Source organism: Orycteropus afer, unplaced genomic scaffold, assembly GCF_000298275.1.
Source record: "Orycteropus afer afer isolate SDZICR_OR568_19922 unplaced genomic scaffold, OryAfe1.0 scaffold00247, whole genome shotgun sequence".
Lineage (NCBI taxonomy): Eukaryota > Metazoa > Chordata > Mammalia > Tubulidentata > Orycteropodidae > Orycteropus > Orycteropus afer.
Window position 1 is genome coordinate 4,068,089 of NW_006921834.1, and position 16,570 is coordinate 4,084,658.

General features: G+C 45.7%; 1 protein-coding gene across 1 annotated transcript; it reads left to right on the forward strand.

Moving 5' to 3' along the window:
* Positions 1 to 5,147: 5,147 nt before the first annotated feature.
* LOC103204364 (keratin, type II cytoskeletal 73) lies at positions 5,148 to 16,014 on the forward strand. The gene is made up of 9 exons (XM_007949551.2): positions 5,148 to 5,594; positions 6,969 to 7,183; positions 7,962 to 8,022; positions 8,864 to 8,959; positions 9,682 to 9,846; positions 12,582 to 12,707; positions 13,297 to 13,517; positions 14,774 to 14,808; positions 15,758 to 16,014. Exons 1-9 carry the CDS (start codon positions 5,148 to 5,150, stop codon positions 16,012 to 16,014), a joined length of 1,623 nt encoding a protein of 540 aa, XP_007947742.1.
* Positions 16,015 to 16,570: the final 556 nt, after the last annotated feature.

A 16,570-nucleotide genomic window follows, 5' to 3' on the forward strand; every position in this document is an offset into this window, starting at 1 on the left:
TAAAAAAAAAAAAAAGAAGATGGAAGGAATACACAGAGTCACTGTACCAAAAAGAATTGGTTGACGTTCAACCATTTCAGGAGATGACATATGATCAAGAACCAATGATGAAGAAGTCTAAGTTACGCTGAAGTAATTGGTGAAAACAAGTCTCTAGGAATTGATGGAATGAATATCTATTGATATGTTGCAACAAATGGATGTAGTGCTGGAGGCACTCACTCATTTATGACAAGAAATTTGGAAGACAGCTACCTGGCCAACTGATTGGAAGAGATTCATATTTGTGCCCATTCCAAAGAAATGTGATCCAACAGAATGTGGAAATTATCAAACCATATTGTTAATATCTCATGCAAGTAAAACTTTGCTGAAAATAATTTGAAAATGGTTGCAGCAGTATATTGACAGGGAACTGCCAGAAATTCAAGCCAGATTTAGAAGAGGGTGTAGAACAAGGGAGATCATTGCTGGTGTAAGGTGGATGTTGGCTGAAAGCACGGAATACCAGAAATATGTTTACTTGTGGTTTATTGATTATGAAAAGTCATTTGACTTTGTGAATCATAACAAAATATAGATAAAATTGTGAAGAATGGGAATTCCAGAACATTTAATTGTGCTCATGAGGAACCTGTACATAGGCCAAGAGACAGTACAAATGGAACAAGGGGATAGTACATGATTTAAAACCAGGAAAAGTGTGAGTCAGGGTTGTATTCTTTCACTATACTTATTTAATCTGTATGCTGAGCAAATAATCTGGGAAGCTGGACTATATGAGGAAGAATGTGACATCAGGATTGGAGGAAGACTCATTAACAACTTGTGATATGCAGATGACACAAGCTTACTGAAAGTGAAGAAGTCTTGAAGCACTTACTGATAAAGATGAAAGACTGCAGTCTTCAGTATGGATTACACCTCAACATAAAGAAAACAAAAATCCTCACAACTAGACCAATAAACAATATCACAATAAACTGAGAAAAGATTGAAGTTGTTGGGGATTTAATTTTACTTGGATCCACCATCAATGCCCAAGTAAGTGGCAGTTAAGAAATTGGAAGACATACTGCTCTGGGCAAATCTGCTGCAAAAGACCTCTTTAAAGTTTTAAAGAGCAAAGATGTCACTTTGAAGACTAAGATGAGCCTGACGCAAGCCATGGTGTTTTCAATTGCCCATATGCACGAAAGCTGAACTTTCAAAGAAGAACTGATATATTTTAATTGTGGTTGTGGTAGTTAAGTTTGTGTGTCAACTTGGCTGGGCCTGGTTGAGTGGCTGGGCAGCTGGTGGTAGTTATTCCCCATGGTAAGATGGGTAATTAACTCCATGGTAGAATTATTGGAGCAGCTGAGTAGCTGTTTTAGATATGTGGTCTGCTTCTTGTATATAAGAAAGAGCTTTGGGGATGGTCTCTAGCTTACAGCACGCTTGGACCCTGCATGTAGCCATGTTGTTGTTCAGCAGCCTGCCATGTTCTGCTGACCTTGGGACTTTCGATGGACTTGAACTAATGGTCTGCCGTGTGGTTTGGTAACATCGGGACTGTGCCTTTTTACTTGTCAACCTTGGGCTTGTCAGTCTCAGCAGTCAGTAGCTGTCTGAGTGAAGAAAAGCCTCTAGCTCCAGTGGGCTGGGAGCAGGAGGCAGAGCTGAAGCCCAAGGTTGAGGGGCTTTAACCCAGCCCCTAGAGCTTGGCACTTTGAACTCAGACTTAAAGCCTCCAAACTGTAAGAGAACAAACTTCTGTTTGCAAAAGCCGTCCCATTGGTGGTATATTCTTGTCAGAGTGGCATAGGTAACCAGAACAGTGTTGTTGGCGAACAATACTGAAAATACCATGGATTGCCAGGAGAATGAACAAATCTGTCTTGGAAGAAGTGCAGCTGGAATGCTCCTTAGAAGGGAGAATGGTCATGTTGTCAGAAGGGTCCAGTCTCTGGAGAAGGATATCATGGTTGGTAAAGCAGAGGGTCAGAGAAAGAGGAGAAGATCCTCAATGAGCTAGATTGACACAGTGGCTGCAAGGATGGGTTCAAACATGGCAAGGAATGTGAGGATGGGTCAGGACTAGGAAGTGTTTCCTTCTATTATACGCAGGGTCACTATGAGTCAGAACTGACTCAAAGGCACCTAACAACAACAGTGAGAGGAATAGAAAAATGTATGTTTACTCCATCTTCCAGGAACCAGAAGTACTAAACATCCTTTTACAACATGATTTTACTGCCCCTAGGGCTGACTGGAGATTGCCCCTCCTCCTCTGTGCTGAAACCATCAAGAATGCCTACCCTAGAGGCCTGGGCAAAAACTAATGGCAGGACTGCCCCTCTGTGAGAGGTGAGGTTCATTTAGTAATTGGATGAAGATTAGATAGGGATTCAGTGACATTGAACTTCCCTTGGGGAGGGTAGTGGCAAGATGTGATATGTAAGGACTCACTATTTAAAAGCCTACTTAGGGGGGTTTTAAGGACAGGTGCTAAAGAGCCTGGGGGAATGATTTCATGGGTACCTTAGAGTCTTTTTGCCTTTCCATGACTTCTGAGAGTCTCTCACTCCTATGGTTCTGGGAGTGAGTAGAGATGACTCAGAGGGAGGGTGGGATCTGGGTCTTGTTCTCAGGAAACTTTCTAGCCTATCGGGGAAAATAGTCATACACCTTGGACTCACAGAGACACTGAATGACAGCACACACTTGGTATGATAGGTGATGCTGTTTAGACTGTTATGTGGGAGCCTGGCCAGAAAGGAGTAGCTGGACTGGAGGAAGTGACCAGAGAAGGCTTCTCAGTGCCTCTGTGGCAAGGTCACAAGGAGGGAAAGCTGGGGCTTGGGGGAGGGAAGGGACGGCCATGTAGAGTGAGGGACTTCTTGTTAGCAGTCACATACTGCACTGTAGAGGAGGCATTCAGTGTGAACACTCACAGTCTCCATGACCTGTAGGGAGTGTAGCATGTAGCAGGCTGTACTTTTGCTGAGATATTATCTGAATCACATCCACTCTGATGGTTGTATGCTAAAAAGAGTCACTTAGGGAGCAATTCTGGATGGGACACTCAGCATTCCCATCACAGCACAGTTTTGTTGGTCTTCGCTCCTTGCATCTTCTGAAGAAACTCACAAAGGGGTAAAACTTTTTAGTGCAAAAAGATGGAAAAGATAGTCAAGTGTCATTGCTGGTAATAGAAATTGAGGAGGCCTAAGGAAGGGTTGCTATGAGTCGGGTCCAACTCGACGGCACATAACAACAACATCAACAAGAAAACTGAGTATTTGAAACCAGAAGATTGCTGTTTTATATAAAGAAGATGGGGAGGTTGAATTTGGTGGTGTCTTAATACAACAGTATTAGTAGGATACCATAGTCTCTGTACAGAAATAGGAATGAGGGGTGGGCAAATTGTTCCCTCAAGTACTCTAGCTAGTAAAATAGTTGCATTTTTATGGAGGAATATCATACAATGGGTATATTTGGGATTTGGGAATTGTGAGATTCTTGGGACACATCCTTTGGCAATGTCAATACCAAACAAACAAACAAACAAACAAAAAACAGACTCACTGCCATTGAATTGATTCTGACTCATAGCGACCCCCTTTGGGTTTCTGAGCTCTGGTGGCATAGTACCTAAGGCATTTGACTGCTAACCAGAAGGCTGGTGGTTCAAACTCACCAGCCACTCCTCGGAAGGAAGGTTGGGCAATCTACTTCCGTAGTGATACTGCCTCGGAAACCCAAGGAGGGATCACTATGAGTTGGATCCAATGCAATGACAGTGAGTTTTTTTTGTTTTTTTTTTTTTGCATTTCCAAGTTGATAAATCTTTATGGAAGTGGATTGCCCAGTCTTCTGTCCACAGAGTGGCTGGTGGGTTTAAACCACCAACCTTCTGGTTAGCAGTCAAATGTTTTAGGTATGCATTGTCAATGGTCTGATGAAATTCACTATCTGTCCTCCTTCCCCATCCCTAGAATTATGAGCTATATATCTATCTTATTTTAGACATCAGATCCAAGCATAGCAGTGAGCATAGAATCAGCCCTTAACACATGTTTGCTGAATGAATGAAAGAGTAGATGAATGAAAGGATAGATGGATGGATGGATGGAAGGTTGGACAAATGGATGAATAAGACCTCAAAAGGTCTACATACGTGAGGGTCAGAAGGCCAGCTAAGGGAGTCTTCAAGGCTGGGGTTTGTGTTTTGTTGGGCATGTGTATCCTCTGGGATTAGCACATGGAAAGGGCTCATTAAATGTTTGCTAAGTAAGTGACATCAACAGCTATCTGATGGATCAGCACAGATCCTCCACAGTCATACTAAGTGGATTAAATGAGCTTCTATGTGCAAGGAGCTCTTTCAGCACTGTGAAGAGCCGCCCCAATGTCAGCCATCATGAATGGTGACAATGATCATTATGTCAAGGTCAAGGGAGGAGACAGTGGGAGGATACAAGAATAAATATGTCAGTGTGTGCAGGTGAGGGTGAGGAGGGCAGCCCAGAAGAGCAGGAAGCATATCATGGTACTGAGAGTGGGAGGCAGGTGTCTGGAGGCTGGGCTTGGATTCCTAGTAGACTCATTTGCCATGTCTTGGTCTAGGCTGAGAACTGTCTCTAGGATTGCTGGGAAGGAAGGCCATTGCAATCTCTTCCTAACCACTTAAAAGCAGGCCAGCCAACGTCCCTGCAGCAGCACATCTGATGGCAGTACCATCATGAGATCTCTTACAGATGATGCTGCCAATTACAGGTCTCCCCTCTGCACCTCCGCAATCCAACCCCCACCACTCCCTGGGGTGGGACAGTTGAGATTGTGATAAACCTCCCAGACAAGATCTTTCTAAGGATAATTTGACCGGGCTATTTATCCTATGAACAGTTGATGATGAGATAAGACCCAAATTACATGAGCAAATCTTGCAAGCCCAGCACTTTGAGGATTTTCAAGCTATTTGCTTGGTGTCTTGGATTTTGCTGGGAGAAAATAATTTCTTGCTCCCAGGCAAACTGAACCCACAAATTAGGGCTGTGGCTCTCTCCTGAGCCTTATAAAGGGGGCCTGAGTTTTCAGAGTGGTGAACTGCACCTGAGCTAAGGGTTACCATCTTATTCCTGCTTTCTGGCCATCCCAACATGAACCGCCAATTCACCTGCAAGTCTGGAGCTGCCACCAAGGGTGGCTTCAGTGGCTGCTCAGCAGTCCTTTCTGGGGGCAGCTCATCCTCCTACTGGGCAGGAGGCAGAGGGCTTAGTGGTAGCTTTGGCAGCCGGAGCCTCTACAACCTGGGGGGCACCCGGAGCATCTCCCTCAATGTGGCCAGTGGCAGTGGGAGGACAGGGGGCTATGGGTTTGGCCAGGGCCGGGTCAGTGGCTTTGCAGGAAGCATGTTTGGGGGTGTGGCCTTGGGGCCCTTGTGCTCAACTGTGTGCCCTCCAGGAGGCATCCACCAGGTCACCATCAACAAAAGCCTTTTGGCCCCCCTCAATGTAGAGCTGGACCCTGAGATCCAGAAAGTACGCACTCAGGAGCGGGAGCAGATCAAGGCACTGAACAACAAATTTGCTTCCTTCATCGACAAGGTAGGTCTTTCTGGTGAAAAACTGGGCACAGAACTTCCTCCCTTCTTCCATCTTCCTTCCCTCTGAAGCAGAAGGCAGCACACCTTCCTAGGATGCAGACACAGCCAAGGGCAAAGCAGGCAGAAGCTCGACAAAACCCTGGGCACCAGTACTGAGGGGTGAGAGAAGCTAGAGAGCTTAGTCTGGGAAGGTTAGGAGACAGGGAAAGTGGCCCAGAGTTGAGAAGCAGGAAAGTGACCACCTGCTAAACTTTGATGCCAGCAAAAGAGGAGCCTGTGGGCAGGCAGGTTTTTAGGCCTGGACTGTTTATAAAGGCATAAGAACCAGTCCCTGCCTAGGAAACTCAGACTCCATTCAAGAGACAGACTCATAACACCCAACCTAGGAGGGAAGGCAGAGGTGACCTGTTCCATGCTCAAGTTTGAGGACAACTGAAGAAAAAAGTAGCAGGAAGATCTTGAGAAGTGGAGACTTCCTGAGCTTAGGGAAGCAGGGAAAGCTTGCCTGGTAACAGGGAGGGTGGTGAAGGCTGAATAAGAGCTTGCCAGACAGAGGTAAGGAAAAGGCAATCCAGGGAGAAGGAGTATGCATTATGCAATCATGCGGCATTATTGGACTTGTCAGGAGGATGGGGAGAATTTGGGGCTTGCCAGAGGTTTGGGTGAATGGTAGGAGAGGCTAGGTACACTGTGAAGAGTACAATAAGGAATTTGCCCTTGACCTTATAGATGATGAGAGTCACCAGAGGGTTTTAAGTAAGGGAATGATACAATATTTGTAAAATGCAACTTGAGAATGTATGTTCTCTCTAGGGAAATGTTCTGATTAGAATATTTAGCAGCATGGGAGGGCTCAAAACCCAAGAACAACTGAGCACCCACCCTCCAGCTAGGCTGGAAGAGGCTATGACAGAGATTTGGCAGAGCACAAGCTATGTGACCAGTCTCAAACAGAGGGGCCCAAGAGTGTGAAGGGCAAGTAGTATAGGCCAGTTTCATGTGTCTAAGTGTCTAAGTACTTGCCTTAGAAAGCAGACCAGGCTGACCATAGAAACTGGCCCAGGCAGGCTTTGATAAGTACAGAGGTGGTAGATCTTGACTAGACCATGGGTGGAATTGAAGATGTTGGGGCCCCTCCAGACCTCAGGGGCTGCCCCCAGAGAGAGAACTGGAGTCAGAGCTCCAGATAAAAAGAGCCCAAGTGGGGAGGGGCATGAGTGGCTGACTCTTTCTAAGGACTGAGGCTTTCCTATTCAAACTAGTGTAGCCTAACAAAACACAAGTGCTTTCCAGAAAAGGAAACCCTACAGTTTATCTCCCCATTTACTGAGAGTCTGTGAAGTTGGTTCCAGATGTCAGTTGTTTTGGGTTCCAGGTGCGGTTCCTGGAGCAGCAGAACCAGGTGCTGGAGACCAAGTGGGAGTTGCTGCAGCAGCTGGACCTGAACAACTGCAAGAACAACTTGGAGCCCATCCTTGAGGGCTATATTGGTAACCTGCGGAAGCAGTTGGAAACGCTGTCTGGGGACAGAGTAAGGCTAGACTCAGAGCTGAGAAGCATGCGGGATGTGGTAGAGGACTACAAGAAGAGGTGAGCAGGGAGAGGGGCCCAGGAAGACCTGCCTCCTGGGGCTGCACTTTCCCAGGAGACACTGGGACATTTTTCCTCTGGCTTCAAGTGAGGTCAGATGGGTGTGATCCATTTTAGCTCCTTTGTACAGGAAAGATGAGTGCCTTTGCTAGGAGGCCAGTGGAACACACAATGGACAGCTAGCCTCTCAGGTAGTGGCACTGCTGTTCTAGCAAGTGTGCTCCTCTTTAGCACACTACCTCCCATTTCCCACTTAAGAGAGCCTGAGTGTATGTACCCCACAGTCTCTTGGTTCCTCAGCTTTCTCAGTGTGTCCAAGATTTATGAGAAAACCCTCCCAGCAGGGCAGGGAGTTTGAATTTCTGTTGGACATTTGGGTCTTGCTCCTTTTTCTTGTCTGAGGATGTAGTTCTGGCTTCCTCGAACTCATGCCTAGAGATGGGGTGGTAAGGGGTGTCTGGCAGTGGCATGACACAAGAATCATAGCTGAAAGAGCAGCAGGCATGACCCTGTGATTTTGGATACTGAGTGAGAGGCACAGAACCTGCTCACTCCCAGGCATCAGAAGTGATCCACATCCTAAACCATTCAGTCAACTGTCTACCCTCTGACCAAATAGTCCTAGCAAGATGGAACAGACTTGTAGAATAATAGATGCAGAATAATACATGCAAGGCATAAAAGATTATTATATGGGCCTCTCATTTCTCATTTCACTGTGAAACACACACACACACACACACACACACACCCCTCATTTGTGCCACTTTTCCTGCAGGTATGAGGAGGAAATAAACAAGCGCACAACAGCTGAGAACGAATTTGTGGTGCTCAAGAAGGTGAGGAGGGTAGGACACATCCCTCAGCCATCAGGGAGTGTCCTGTGGAGGGCAGGGCAGGAAGAGAAGGCATCAGAAGAGACTGAGGTCTATGCTCCCTACAAAAGGGCCTGGAGCTGAAGTGATGGGTGGAGAAGATGGAGGGATTTGTTGCTGGGAACATCTTGGGACACTTTGATGTTTAGCTCTCATCTATCACTTCGTCAGCCCCCTAGTTTTTGTGTGGATGGAGATGAGCCAGGTATGGATGGAGAGTCAATTCTCAGGTCTGGATTAGGGAACAGGACATGGTTTTGGAGAGGCAACAACATATTCATCTTCCAATTCCAGTCTCCCTGGAAAACTGCTGTGGCAGCCCTCAGTTCACTCTGGCTTCTCAGTGACTGTGTGGGGATGTTGTTGTTGTTGTCATGTGCTGTCGAGTCAGACCTGACTCATAGTGACCCCTCCTTGGGTTTCCCAGGTGGTATCACTACAGAAGTAGATAGCCCAACCTTCCTTCTGAGGAGTGGCTGGTGGGTTTGAACTGCCAGCCTTCTGGTTAGCAGTCAAGTGCCTTAGGCACTATGCTATGGGGCTACCATATTCTCTCTTGGATAAATAGAAGCCAGTATAAAGATTCTAATTTGTTACAGGACAAAAGGCATTCTAGGGGTATGAGGGACTGGCCCAAGTTCTTACTGTGTATCCTGGGCCAAAGGCAGGTTCCTGTCAACTAGGTCTCAAGTCCATTCCCTGAGACAACTAGCCACAAAGTTGGGGACTTGGGTGCCAGTTGGTGGAAGAGGCATGTCTGGACTTGAAACAAGGTGATATTTGAGGGTCTTGGGGTTCTCCTCAGGATGTGGATGCTGCTTACATGAACAAAGTGGAGCTGCAGGCCAAGGTGGATGCCCTTGATGGAGAAATCAAGTTCCTCAAGTGTCTATATGAGGGGGTAAGGCTTCCTGTTCCCACCCTTACTCTGTGTTCTGGAAGGACAGGTATATGAGTGAGTGGTTACTTACTCATTAATAACTTTGAGAGCTCAGGGAATCTGCAACATTTGGATGCCAGGAGCTTTGTAGATTAAAGAGGGAGTGTAAATCTACCCTGGGGCCCCAAAACAATGTGTCCATCAATATTGGCCTGGGCTCACATGTTTCTTCTCACGTCCTTCAGGAAGCCATGGGTCCTTAAGGGGTTCCCATTGATGGTCAGCCATGCATATTCTTATTCTTGCCTGTCTTCTCTCTGCTGTTTGGGATGTTTCCTGGGTTCTTGAGCAGGAATCTCGAGGAGTAAAGGTGAGGAATTCACAGACCTTTTGTATCTCCTCAATGTCCATCTGGCTTCAAGCTTCAATCCATTGACCAAGCATTCATGGGCTTTTGTGTCCCTTCTGTGGTGTCCAGGTAGTTTCCTCTGTACCTTCTCCATTTGTAACCTGTCTCAGTTTATACAATGATGGGCTATTTTCTTCTTGTGTTGCTTCAAACCTATTCAGCCATTTTTAGATGTGATATTGAAACTTTTGTGCTGGTGAGCACTGTTTTTACAAACTTGGGATGTAATTTGCATCTGTTTGGAGTGGTTTGGGAGCCATCCTGCTGGATAGGGCTATCATCTTGGCATCTTCCCCTGGCCATAAATTCACGCTTCCTTATTTACCCCCTGTAGGAGATTGCTCAGATCCAGTCCCACATCAGTGACACATCTGTCATTCTGTCTATGGACAATAACCGCAACCTGGACCTGGACAGCATCATTGCCGAGGTCCGCACCCAGTACGAGGAGATTGCCCTGAAGAGCAAGGCTGAGGCAGAAGCCCTGTACCAGACCAAGGTGAGGCTGCGTTCACCCCAGAATCATCTGTGCAGGGGCCTCAGGTCTAAGCCTTGTATTATATGTCTGGCCTGTGGCCCACCCTTACTGTGAGCACTGTACACTGGGGGAAGCCCAGTACTAACGGTAGCCATTGGAGGACACATACAGCCAAGCACAATGAATGTGGTGAAAACAGAGCTTGTGAATGCTAGGAAGACAGAGATTAGAAAACCAGGTCCAGGTGGGGCAGCTCAGAAATGACTGTTTGGAGGCAGAGAGTTTTACACTAAGTCTGACAGGGAGAGAAACTGTGAGTAGTTAGCATCTCAGCTCCTTTGTTAATTGCTTTAAATTAGAAGGTTTTCTTGCAGTGTGATCTGGGATCAGGATACTCCTACCTTTTCATTCAAGTCCAATGCCAAGGATGAATGAGGAGTTTGAGTCATTTAGATCTTAATTCCTCTAATGGGTTGTGAGTGGGAATTGATTCTTCAGATAACTTGGTTTCTCAGATCAAGATGGCACCTTTCTAATTTCTCTTTGTTATTTAGCAGACTCTTTCTCAAAGGAAAGCCATACTCTTGAAAGACCTTATCTTGTCCCTCTTCCTGCTAATTTAAGGACAGAGAGGTTTGGTCGTCAGGGGTGAGAAAGTGGGAGGCTTTCAAAGACAAGGTGAAAACATAGGCAGGGACTTCTTCATAAATGTTCAAACTCAACTCAAGGTCAGGGGATGATCATGTGGACTAACCACTCTGGACTTGTCAGGAGCCAGTGCTTAACCCCAAGCTATTCCCTTTCTGGGAGAACAAGGCAGGTTTACACAGACATGATTTTTGGATCATTTACTGGTTGGGATTATCCATGTATCCACTTCTCCCATTAGGGGATAAATTCTTATTAAGCAGAATTTAATGATCATAATGATATTATGAGAGCTTATTATTATTCCCATTTTAAAGATGAAGAAACTGAGGCTCACAGAGTTTTAGGAACTTGCCAAAGGCAGTTAGCTGGTAAGTGATGGAGCTACATCTGAATCTAGGCAACTGACTGCAAATTCTATGGTGTTGACAAAATCAAGAGATGACTTTGATTAAGGAGTATTTATGATAAGGGCATTATGTGGGTTGAGAGTCGAATGGGAGGATGCTCACATGTTCACTTCAGAAGGATACTTCTTGGTGTAATTATTGTGGGAGAGGTTAGCAACCCTGTCCTGGTCAGCATGTGGGAAAGCCCATCCTGCTCACATAACCTTGGAGACAAGTGGGAAATGTCCTACCCAGGGTTTCCTTTTCTAAGGTTAACACCAAAGATAAAACAAAAGGAAGATAGAGAGAAGCCCCAGAGGACTTGACATCCCTATGAGAAATTCTGAATCCAGCCTATGCTGGGGTCAGCTATGAGACAATCAGCAAGGTTGAGCATCCAAGGACAGAGAGCTGGGCAGTGCACAGCTACCAGAGTTTGGAATGCCATATGTACTTTGTGTTTCCCTTAAGTCAAATATTGAGACAGAATTGAAGTCCTATCTGTTAACTATTCAATAGATGACATCAAAGGCAGGAATAATGCAAAACTAATAGGGACCATTCCCTGGAGAAAGATATCATGCTTGGTAAAGTGGAGGGTCAGCGAAGAAGGGGAAGGCCCTCAACGAGATGGATTGACACAGTGGCTGCAATGATGGACTCAGGTATAGCAAGGATTGTGAGGCTGGCCCAGGACTGGGCAGTGTTTCGTTCTGTTATACATAGGGTTGCTATGAGTCAGAGCCGAGTTGACTGGACCTAACAACAATAACAACAGTGGACTAAAAATTCATGGCTAGTAGTGTTGGTGTATAGTAAAATCCACCCCTACTCCCCACAAACACACACACAAAGTCTCTCCATGCTAAACTCTCTTCCTCCCTCCCCTCCCAGCAATATTTCCAGCTGAGTTATGGAGGGGCAAAAGTCACAGAAAATACAAATGGGCAGCTCACCGACTCTCTTTCATTCATTCATTCATCAGAACTTTTCTGAGTTCCAACCAGGCACTATGGTAGTAATGGGAATTCAGAGACAAAAAATAGTCCTAGTCATCTAATCTGATGGGGAAAGACATAGACACATGTGATCACAGTATAGTGTGGTAAGACCAATGCAGTGATGTGCCATGGGCTGTGGAGACAGAAGTGTACTGAACAGGGAAGATCTCTCGAAGAAAGTAACTCTGTACTGTTTAAATTGGAGCTAGTTAAAGAAAGAGAAGGAAGATGGAGAAGAGTTTGCCAGGTGGAAGAAGAAACTCATGCAAAGACTCAGAGACATGAGAGCACAAAGCACGTTCATGGAACTGTGTGCTTTTGGCACTGCTGTAGGGCCAGGTAGGAAATGCACAGGAGTAGTGGGAAATGAAGCTGAAACTTTGTTGGACACCAGACCTCAAAACACCTTGATAGTGTGCTCAGGTGTTTGAACTTGACCTTGAAGACAGTGGTGAGCTTTGAAGGGCTATAGGCAGAGGAATGTCATAATAATTGGAATTGTAATATGGAGAGCTCTGAGTGGAATTTCAGCATGAGACCAAATCCCAACATCAGTGAGATCAGCTGTGCTTAAAGGCAAATAAATTCAGTTAATAAATGGTTGAGTGGAAGGCTATTGACAGGACTCCTACCCACTTCCACCCCATTCCCCAAACAAAGGCACAGTCTCTGTACTAGGCCCAGAGTCAATGTCCCTGCTTTGGCCCCTGTCTCTTAGTTCCAAGAGCTCCAACTGGCTGCTGGGCGGCATGGAGATGACCTCAAACATACTAAGAATGAGATTTCAGAGCTGACTCGTCTCATCCAAAGGCTGCGATCGGAGATTGAGAGTGTGAAGAAACAGGTGATGGGGGATGGGGGCTCCTGACTCATCCCCAAGTGAGAGGTGAACCATCTAGCACCCTCCCCTCTGCCACTTCTCCTACTCTTGGTCTTCCATCTCAGAACCCCTCCTTCAAGTGGACACCTTGTTCTCACCTTCCTGCCCACATACTTAGCTCCCATCCAAAACCTGGAACAACTGGAAGCCATGGGACTCAGTATAATAGCCCACATCAAAACCAAAAACCAAACTCACTGCCATTGAGTCAATCCCAATTCATGGCGACCCCTATTGGATTTCCAAGGCTGTAAATCTTTATGGAAACAGAGTGCCTCATTTTTCTTTTGCAGAGCAGCTGGTGGATTCGAGCCACCAAACTTTTGGTTAGCAGCCAAATGCCTTAACCACTACAGCACAAGAACTCCTTACTAATCTCACAGTCCCAGGTTAATAGGATCCCATGATTACAGCTGTAGCTACGTCTCTGCTCTAGGAAATGGGGTAGGACAGAGGGTGGCCCATTCATAGTGAACACATTTAGGGTGGGGGAGGTGAAGTGAGGCTTGTGGTGCCTTAGGACTCAGGGGAAATGCTATCTTGTGGCTCTCAGTGCTCCAACCTGGAGACAGCTATTGCTGATGCCGAGCAGCGGGGAGACTGTGCTCTGAAGGACGCCCGGGCCAAGCTAGATGAGCTGGAGGCTGCTCTACACCAGGCCAAGGAGGAGCTGGCCAGGATGCTGCGAGAGTACCAGGAGCTGATGAGTGTGAAACTGGCCTTGGACATTGAGATTGCCACCTACCGCAAGCTGCTGGAGGGCGAGGAGTGCAGGTGGGTGGTAGGAAGGGTATTATGACCTTAATCCTGGAAGAAACTTTGGAAACCTCTAATTTAGAGTTTTCCAGAGTTTAGGGACAGGCTGACAGAGGGGCTGGAGATGCTCTTTAGGTCACCTACAAACATAACCTTAAACAGTACCCAATCAAGTAAGGAAACACTGATGTTCTTTTCAGTTCTCCTTCAACCCTTCAGACTTTGTCAAGAGAAAGTCTCAACTTGGTGCTGTTGTGTCTCTAAGACCTTTCTGACACTTGCACATCTCTCCTTTCAATCAAGATAGAGTAGATCTGTCTCAGGTTCAGAGCCATTGGGCAGACAACCATATCCAGTCAAAGATTTAAAAAATTTTATATTGTTTTCATTGTATTTATTTTTCCATCTATCTTTTTTGGACAGTAATACTGGTTTTCCATTTACCTTAGTGATATAAAATTTCATTTTAAGATGAATGCATTTTTTAATTATTATAAAAGCAATCAATTTAAAATACTAAATATATAACAGTATGGGCTGTATGTATGATAATAGCAACCATTGGGAAGGTGGTACATGAAGCACTGGCATTTGAAAAGTCCCGTTTTAAGCTAGTGCCATTTCATAACTGTGACCTACAGAGGAGAAGTTAATGTCCCTAAAATCATATAGTTTATTCGTGGCAACTCCTGACCCTAATATTTTCACATATGTATTTATTTGGCAGACATCTCACAAAAATAAAGAAGTGAGTTCAAGAAAAACCCAGCATGAGGGGTCCTGGGAGTGGTGATGGTGTTGGGGGCACCAAGGTTGTGGGCTAACATATCTCCAAAGTGGGAAGAGTAGATTGAGGAAGGAGAAGGAGGTGATTAGAGATACAAAAATCAAACCCAAACCCGTTGCCATTGAGTTGATTCTGACTCATATAGGACTTGTAGCACCCCTATAGGACAGATTAGAACTGCCCCATAGGGTTTCCAAGGCTGTAATATTTACAAAAGCAGACTGCCACATTTTTCTCTCATGGAGTGGTTGATGGGTTGAAACTGCCACCCTTTCAGCTAGTAGCCAAGTACGTAATCACTGTGCTAGCAGGGCTCCTTTTGATTAGAGATACATAGGAGATATCAATGCCATTTGGCCAGCAGGAGGGTCTTGTGGAAGCTGAGCTAGTCTGGTTCATGATTTATGGGCCAGTGTTCAGGCTGTGGTGAGGCTAACTCTGGGATTCCATGTAATAGAAATCCCTTTGTGCTTTTCTCTTTCTGCAGGATGTCTGGAGAGTACACCAACTCTGTGAGCATTTGTGAGTATTTAATGTCTCTGAGGGAATATTTATGGGCCATAAACAAACCTAAAATGAGCACATGCCTACTTCTGGGATGGACTCCCTTGGAATAGCTTGGGATCTGCCTGTTAGACCACCATTGTCATATACTTGCCTGCCTGGCTGAACCTTGCTGCCTCCCCATTCAGATCTGCTTCTCGCCCAGAGAAGTCAGCTCCTCATCACATTCTGACATTTCACATTGTCCCCTTCTCCAGAAATCTCACCCACAATGGGATGACACTCTCAGCCCCACTCCTCCTCTAGCACCTCCAGCATAGACTTTTCTGCGTAGAGGGAAACTGTGAGCTTGAAGAGTCACTCTTCCTTATTGAGAATAGAGACTTCTGTGCAGATAATGTCATCAGTGGGGTAGACTGACACTTGTAATCAGTTTTAATGACCCCCATGGGGTTATCTGAGAGATGAGCTATCAAGCAATAAGGAAATTCTTTGAAAAGAATTAAGGATGTATTCTAAACTTAAATATAAGAATGTGTTACTTACCTGCTCTTTGGGGCGATGTATATCGCCATTGCTATACCTGAGAAGGTGCTCAACTTGAGGGTCTTCTGGATCTGGGATATTTTCCCCTGTGCTTCAGCTGCTCAGGAATTGAGTGTGTGCCACTAAACCCAAGTTCATGTTTGATATGACATGGAAGACCCTCAGTGACATGGATTGACACAGTGGCTGCAATGATGGGCTCAAACTTGGCAATGATTGTGAGGGTGGCACAAGACCATGCATTGTTCCATTCTGTTTTACAAGGAGTCACTATGAGTTGGAGCTGACTCAACAGCAACTAACAACAACAACATAACATGTTTGCTTAAGAGAATGACATTTAAGCTAGTTGGGGCTGGAAGGTTGGGACAATCCTTATCCTGCAACACATACTGATCATTTCTCCCTCCATCCTCCACAGCAGTCATCAGCAGTTCCACAGCTGGGACCTCAGGCACAGGCACCAGCTTTGGGTTCAGCGGTGCTGGCACCTATGGCTACCGACCCAGCTCTGTCGGCGGGGGCTACAGCATACTGTCTGGGGGCTGTGTCACTGGCAGTGGGAACTGCAGCCCCCGTGGGGAAACCAGGACCAGGTTGGGAAGTGCAAGTGAATTCAAGGATCCCTTGGGAAAGACATCAACTCTGAACTCATCCCCAAAGAAAACTATGAGATAAAGCGAAAGCACATTTTCCAGCTGTCCATCTTGCCTGGGTTTCCTCTGGACTCCCTCCTCCAGGCAATTCCTGTGTCATGTTTATCTTCTTTTCTTTGCAACCAACTGCCTCTTCAACCTCTCTGTCTCAATCTTTCTTAAGGTAGAATCAGGATTCTAGGGCTGGAGTCATCTTGCCCTATCCTTCTGCCTCCACACAAAGAGACCCCTTAACTCAGTCTTCCATTCTGGAAACATTGCCAAAGATAAGAATTTGACCCCTTTGCTGACCTGCATGTTCCCTTACAGAGAAGTGTGTCTTTCAAGGGTAACCCCAATCTTCCTGCTGTCTTCGCTGGGCTTGGGTTAGGTAGTTACTTGACCAGGTGTTCCATGTGTATACAAAGTTTTGGATCCATTGATAGACCTGTGAGAACTGTCTCTAGCTTGGATATCCTGTTAGAGATAACATCAGCTCACATGAAGTAGCTGGTTACAGATTGTATCTTGCATGATCACTGCAAATTTGATTGCTGGGAATACTCCTTGAGGCTGGTCTTATAAACAAAGGGAGTTTT